This window comes from Ranitomeya variabilis, chromosome 1 (assembly GCF_051348905.1).
Source record: "Ranitomeya variabilis isolate aRanVar5 chromosome 1, aRanVar5.hap1, whole genome shotgun sequence".
NCBI classification, from domain to species: domain Eukaryota; kingdom Metazoa; phylum Chordata; class Amphibia; order Anura; family Dendrobatidae; genus Ranitomeya; species Ranitomeya variabilis.
In genome coordinates, this window is record NC_135232.1 from 606,374,996 (window position 1) to 606,382,757 (window position 7,762).

The window sequence follows — 7,762 nt, forward strand, 5'->3', positions numbered from 1 at the left end:
CTTACAATGTAGGAGAGGCAGGTAGATCTCTGAAGAATTTCTTGAAGAAGGCCTGCATTTGGGCATTCAAAGTGCACCCCTGTGCAGCATTGTTTTCTCCCCTTTAGCTGAAGATTGCCTATAGGCCTCTGTTAGATGCTAAACCGTGGACTGTGTGAATCAAATAGCATAGTCTACTATGCTATTTCTTACCTTTTATTCCTCAGTATACGAACCAAAAGAACACTCTTTTAGGCTTTGTCTGGCAATGGAAGCCTATGGACATGTTTAGAGTGTTAGTTGGAGCTTTACTGCCATATACATAAATTAAAGATGCAAAATTTGAATTTAACAAGACCTTACAAAACATGTTTGCTTATATTAATGTGAAAGTGAATCATTAGATCTGGTTCCTTTTTTAAGGAGGGAGGAGGGGTAGTTTTCTATTGAAATTGGTGTCTTCTCTCCGCATTTCCCCATTTTATATATCCTATTAGGGCGTATGAGCTTTATTATGGAGAAAGGTCCCCTGGTTGGTCAAAGTCTTGGCACTCAATTGTTTAAGTCAGCCCCATATACCTTGAATGTGGCAGCAGCCATGGAAGATTCAACAATGAACTTGGGAGACCTAGTTTTAATGATGGGGCCCCAATCAACTTGGAATTTATCTCCTGTACTGTAAATAGATATTACAGTGCCTTGCGTAAGTATTCGGCCCCCTGGAACTTTTCAACCTTTTCCCACATGTCATGCTTCAAACATAAAGATACCAAATGTAAATATTTGGTGAAGAATCAACAAGTGGAACGCAATTGTGAAGTTGAACGAAATTTACTGGTTATTTTAAATTTTTGTGGAAATTCAAAAACTGAAAAGTGGGGCGTGCAATATTATTCGGCCCCTTTACTTTCAGTGCAGCAAACTCACTCCAGAAGTTCATTGTGGATCTATGAATGATCCAATGTTGTCCTAAATGCCTAATGATGATAAATATAATCCACCTGTGTGTAATCAAGACTCTGTATAAAAGCCCCTGCTCTGTGATAGTCTCAGGGTTCTGTTTGAAGCACAGTGAGCATCATGAAGACCAAGGAACACAACAGGCAGGCCCATGATACTGTTGTGGAGAAGTTTAAAGCCAGATTTGGATACAAAGTGATTTCCAAAACTTTAAACATCTCGAGCAGCACTGTGCAAGCGATCATATTGAAATGGAAGTTTCATACCACTGCAAATCTACCAAGACCTGGCTGTCCCTCTAAACTTTCATCTCATACAAGGAGAAGACTGATCAGAGATGCAGCCAAGAGGCCCATGATCACTCTGGATGAACTGCAGAGATCTACAGCTGAGGTGGGACAGTCTGTCCATAGGACAACAATCAGTCGTACACTGCACAAATCTGGCCTTTATGGGAGAGTGGAAAGAAGAAAGCCATTTCTCAAAGATATCCATAAAAGTGGCGTTTAAAGTTTGCAACAAGCCACCTGGGAGACACACCAAACATGTGGAAGAAGGTGCTCTGGTCAGATGAAACCAAAATCAAACTTTTTGGCAACAATGCCAAAGGATATGTTTGGCATAAAGGCAACACAGCTCATCACCCTGAACACACCATCCCCACTGTCAAACATGGTGGTGGCAGCATCATGGTTTGGGCCTGCTTTTCTTCAGCAGGGACAGGGAAGATGGTTAAAATTGATGGGAAGATGGATGGAGCCAAATACAGGACGATTCTTGAAGAAAACCTGTTGGAGTCTGCAAAAGACCTGAGACTGGGACGGAGATTTGTCTTCCAACAAGACAATGATCCCAAACATAAAGCAAAATCTACAATGGAATGATTCACAAATAAATGAATCCAGGTGTTAGAATGGCCAAGTCAGAGTCCAGACCTCAATCCAATTGAGAATCTGTGGAAAGAGCTGAAAACTGCTGTTCACAAACGATCTCCATCAAAGCTCACTGAGCTCGAGCTGTTTGCCAAGGAAGAATGGGCAAGAATTTCAGTCTCTCGATATATAAAACTGATAGAGACATACCACAAGCGACTAGCAAAAGGTGGAGCAACAAAGTATTAAGTTAAGCATGATATGTGGGAAAAGGTTGAAAAGTTCCAGGGAGCCGAATACTTTCGCAAGGCACTGTACATGTAAATTACAAGAGAGCCCCTTATAGTAAGAAAACGTTAACAATTGACTGAACTGAATCCTAATTTTTGTATCATTTACCACTTAGTTGATATAAATGGTGTCCATCTGCATCCAGATTGATTTGTGCCACTAACGTATCACCTAGAATAAAAGAAACAAGCAGGTAACCAGTCATCTGAAACCATTTCAGCGAATCGTACCAACCCATACATATCCAGTTACTGGGGTTCAGAAATACATAATTAAAGGCACACGAGTAAAAGCTGCATGAGTGATTGAGGACAAGAGCCAATATGGGCATATCTTTTTAGGGCAGTTCCAAAATTAAATTAAAGATATGTCAAACTTTTCCAAACAATTTTTTTTATAGCTCAAATGCATCTAAAATATTTAAATGTATACAGCTCTTAGGCTACGTTCACATTAGCGTTGCGTCAGGCGCAGCCGCGGCGACGCATGCGTCATGCGCCCCTATATTTAACATGGGGGGCGCATGGACATGCGTTGCACTTGCATTTTGTGACACATGCGTCACTGTGGTGCATGCGTCAGGGCGCAGAGGACGCTGCATGAAGCAGTTTTTTCTGCGCCAAAAACCATGCAAAAGTGGACGCATGCGTCACAAAACGCTGCGTTGTGCATGCGTTTACATTTGCGTTGTGCGTTGCGTCGCCGACGCTGCACCGCACAACGCAAATGTGAACGTAGCCTTATGCAGATTTCTATGTCTCCTTGGTTGCTGCTTACAATCATAACCTTAGCAGGTACGTCCTATTGCTTCACAGGAGACCTGTTTTAACTTGCATGAGGAAGGTAAAGCTCCTCTAGCAGTAGAGACAATTAGAGTAGAAGATTGTCCACGTCATGAATAACATTGTTACCTCTTTCAGTAAATTCAGCGATTACTCCAATCAGATTAGGATTTTGGCAATTATTCTGTAGGACAAAAAGACATTCCCACAGTGCTAGCACAGCATCTCGCCCCATGTCCATAATATCTCTAATAAGAATTTCCGAAAATGAGGAGGATCCTAATTCTTTCTCCAATAGAAGGTAATCCTGAAAAATAAATACTTGTATAAGTATTCTAATAATTTTCACAACTCCTCCTCTGGTGCAGGGATTATAGGGATTGCAAAAGTGGCAAATGACTATGATGTCTTAAATACTTAGGGCCTCAACCTCACACTTACTGTGAAGATGACTCCCCTCCAAGCTTATTCTCCATCATCCTCTATCCAACCCTGATCGTATGTCAAAAGTAAGCTACTGTCTACAGAAACTGGATTTGTCTAGGTTGTATAAGACAGAAGCCACCAAAAAGTACCTCCAGTTAGGCTTCAGGGGTGAATTAATTGTGTATGGTTCTACAGATACCGTTGGTACCAGATGACCAAGTTGTCTCTATCTCATTCACCTCGTGTAGCTTTGTGTGGTCAGGCATAAATAGTGAAGACCACCACTTGGAGAAGACCTTCCCTCTACCTAGACTGATATTAGGCAACATTATATTCCATATATACCTTAATTCTCCTTGGAGAGGATTACTAATGTAAAAAATAATCATTTTTTAGCCATTATTGAAAAGAAGGTCAAAGAAGGGGTTGATTTAGGTTTAGGGTCTTAAAGACCAGTTACAAATAGGTTGAGAAATTTAGACCATTTTACATAAAGTAACCAGGTTGTACCTTTGTGCATATTATAGTTTTGGAAACATTTACCGTACTAACGCATTTTACTTATATGAAAGACTTTCTTCTCACCCTCTCCATGGGGACATTTCGGGAATTCAGCTCGCTCAGGAAGTTCTTAGTGTCCAAAATCTCCACTATGTGCGTCAGGTCATTCCAGAAATATTCATACAGAATTTTCAGGGTGAACATTTCATACTGTAACAGTCGCTGGCGAAACTGCTCAATGTCATCTACATAAGAAAATCACATGGTGTCACTGAATCATTATTTTTTACATGCTCAAAATTATGGCTACCATAACTCCTATGGCTCAAAACCAAGGAGGTAAATTATTAAAGGACTAGGTCAATATTGAGAAAGAAGCTGCTACGAATCATACTATTAACTTCAATGTAACAAGGCTGCAGTGAAAGACACAATCAATAGACAGGTGTGAGGCACTGTGTCTGGACTAAAGCGACCATGTCTTAAGTCCCAGTGACCCCTTATAAATTTATAGCAGCGAGCACTGACAATCATGAGGGGGTTCATACGAATTATCAATAATGCAATTGTTTGCTCCACCTCCTGGAATATATTTTACAGTATTGTCTCAGCATATCTCTTGAGAAATTGTCAGACAACGATGGGTTCTTATGCCCCCATAAAGGATGTAATCAATGACAAACATTCTTTTTGATTGCTGGCAGGTCTACGAAAGAATATTCGTAGGGCCATTCTTGAGAACATCTGTAGGAATGTTCATGTGAACATTCCTTTAGGCAATAATTGACCTTTAGGCTGTGGCTTCATGAAGCGGCATCCATTTAGCATCAAAGATCCAGCTACACAAATGCAGTGGCTGATACATACGTTTTCATGTAGTACTTCCATTTTACCCACAAAATCATGCATCTTTTGGCTGCTAAATGTGGATTCCTCAAGCTAGAGACTCAACCTAATGAAGCTGAACTCCACCTATGCGAGGATGGCTTAGAAGACAACTGAAACAGCCATTTCTCAATCCTGGTTCATGAGGGAGGAAACACTGCTACAGTTGAACATATCTATTTGTCTTCAACCTTTATTATTGATGTAACTAAGGTGACCTTACTGACCATCACTGATGACTCTTGAAATATTTATTTCCATGGCTTCTGTCCTCCACAAATTAAAGATGTCTTTAAACTTCAGTCTAAAATGGCAAAACAAAGTAGCAGATTTTAATGGGTCAACATATAAAATAAAATAGATGCGGTGATTAAAACATGATCAACAGCAGTCAAGCAAGACAGAAATAGGTCAATAAGCTGTCCATGTTGGGTGAATATTTGTTTTGCAGACAGTCATCTCTCTGGAATCCCCACACGCATGAACACTTGGCTCAGTCAACTGTAGAGTTGAGAGAACTTGTTCAGAAAACATTCGGCAATGTCATATTTTGTACGAACGTTGCACATTCAGATTCATGTTCAGACACCCAAGCATTTTTCCTTAAAAATCTGCAAAATTCAGCCAAAGTTCGGTAAGTGATCGAGTTTACTATGGGCTCTTTCAGACGTTAGTGTTTCCGGTAGCAGCATGGGCTACAAAATGTCCCTGCAAACTTGCACACTCATGACCCACGGATGATATCCATGGGTCATCAGTGTGACACGTACCTACATGTGGAAATTAGCAGTCCTGTTTATGATGTTCCCCATTGTCAGATGCTGAAAACAGCTCATATTACTGTCCCCTGCTTGTGCTATGATCAGTGCTTTCAGGGGACAATGATGAGAGTTTTATTCAACTGTTAACAGCAAGAGCGGGCGGCTGATAACAGCGTTAATCAGCCACCATCTGTGCTATAAATACATTTTTTTTTTAAATGACGTGGGGTTCCCCGTTTTTTTTATAACAAGCCAGGCAAAACCGACAACTCTGGGCTGCAACCTTCATCTGTCAGCTTCAGCAATGTTGGTTTTCAAGAACAGGGGCCTCCATGCCATATTTTTTAATTATTTAAATAAATAATTTAAAAAACATTGTGGGGTCCCCCAACCATTTTTGACAACCAGCCAAGATGTGGCAGTACCTATTCTATATATTTTTGTTTGTTTATTTTAGTTTTTAGAGAAAATCTGTGTTGGTAGTGACAAAACAGATTTTCATGATTTTTGTGTACTTTTTTGTGTTTTTTTTTGTATCTTTTAACACATTTTATAACATTGTGTTACTGTTTTACATAGTGCCACTATGGGACATGAATATTTTTCATTTTCATTGCTGTTCACCTGCACTGCAGGGCTGGAGACCTGTCGGTTTTTCACTGACGCAGCCTGTTTACCCTGCGCATGGCGGCCAGACCATTGTACCCTGAAGTTATGAGATGACCTGGATTGCGAGGGTATGTGTCCACGTTCAGGATTGCATCAGGATTTGGTCAGGATTTTCCATCAGTATGTGTAAGCCAAAACCAGGAGTGGGTGATAAATGCAGAAGTGGTGCATATGTTTCTATTATACTTTTCCTCTAATTGTTCCACTCCTGGTTTTGGCTTACAAATACTGATGAAAAATCCTGACCAAATCCTGATGCAATCCTGAACGTGGACACATACCCCGATAGTAATTATTGGCTCCTGCAATCTCGGTGCACCGATAGGGTTAATGAAAGAGTCCTCTCCCTCTTTTAACCTTTTACATGCCACTGTCGAGACCCATCCGGACCAATGCTGCAGGGTGTCAGTTGTCATACGCAGCAGTCACCCGCAGAATTTACGCCTGTCAGAGGAGGCTTTTTCACGGCGACGAGGATTAAGGTCGTGAAAAGGTGTACTGGCAGTCATTAAGGGGTTAAATAAATTGAAAGAATTACAGTGTTTTACTGAAAGAAGAATGTTTACCTTGTTGTCGTCTCCTGAAATCTGCGAAAGTGAAAGTACAGAGAGTCTGTCCCTCCCAGGAACAGCACAGGGACGGCCGGGACTTCTGGTTAACTATTCACAGGACATCTTCAGGAAAGATTTCCAAGTAGGAGATAAAATGGAGTCACTGATATAATTCGTCATGTGTAACGAAAGGCCGCAGACTGAAGAAAGCTTCCAACACATGAAAAACTTATCTCTAACTTATACAATATCGTTTATATTAACATATATACGAGGCTGAAGTTGGTTTCTTATTCGTCAATTTTTTCTTTTCACTTTTTTATAGGTTTAACAGCAAAAAATAAGCATCACAATAATATCCTACTATGCAGTGAGGTGCCCTGATGTGAATACACTTAAAAACAGCTACAAAAACAATAAAACTGGCACAAAAATGTGCCTCAAAGCGGGCACCGAAGGGCGTTAATCAAAGGGATAAATGACTTTGGGCCACTGATCTCACACTAAGAATAAATAGATCAGTGGCCTAAAGTAATTTAACCCCTTAAAAGCATCAGTTACTTATTCAATTCTGTGAAAATGGGCTGTTTGCCCACTTTCTTGCGAGTTCTGATGCCCAGCACCCATTTGGGCCAGGCTTGGTTTGATGCACGGCATCGCTATCTGTGTATTCTTAGTGTGAGATCAGTTGCCCAAAGTCATTTAACCCCTTAAAAACATTAGTTACTTATTCAAATGGCCAAAATTGACTGTCCACTTTGATGCCAATTTTGATGCCCAGAACCCATTTGGGCCAAGCTAGAGGGACCTGGGTTTGATGTGGGGCACTCTGTTCTATATGTCTGCAGTGTGATATCAGTGACCCAAAGTCATTTAACTCTTTCATTAACGCCCTTAGGTGCCCACTTTGATGCCCATTTTTATGCCAGTTTTATAATTTTTGTAGCTTTTTTAAGTGTATTCACATCAGGGCACCTCGCTACGTTGTATGTTATTATTGTGATGCTTATTTTTTGTTGTTAAACATATAAAAAACAGAAAAGAAAAAATTGACGAATAAGAAACTGACGAATAAGAAACCAACT

General features: G+C 40.4%; 1 protein-coding gene across 1 annotated transcript in view; it reads right to left on the bottom strand.

Annotated features, from left to right (window-relative positions):
- Positions 1-6,761, bottom strand: part of LOC143770356 (NACHT, LRR and PYD domains-containing protein 3-like) — a 30,766-nt gene extending 24,005 nt beyond the window's left edge. The window contains exons 1-5 of the mRNA XM_077259926.1: positions 6,693-6,761; positions 4,924-5,000; positions 3,896-4,056; positions 3,014-3,191; positions 2,211-2,273 (exon numbers count right to left, since the gene is read on the bottom strand). Coding sequence (XP_077116041.1) covers positions 2,211-2,273; positions 3,014-3,191; positions 3,896-4,056; positions 4,924-4,957 — 436 coding nt within the window. The 5' untranslated portion in view covers positions 4,958-5,000; positions 6,693-6,761. The remainder of the gene's footprint in view (positions 1-2,210; positions 2,274-3,013; positions 3,192-3,895; positions 4,057-4,923; positions 5,001-6,692) is intronic.
- Positions 6,762-7,762: the final 1,001 nt, after the last annotated feature.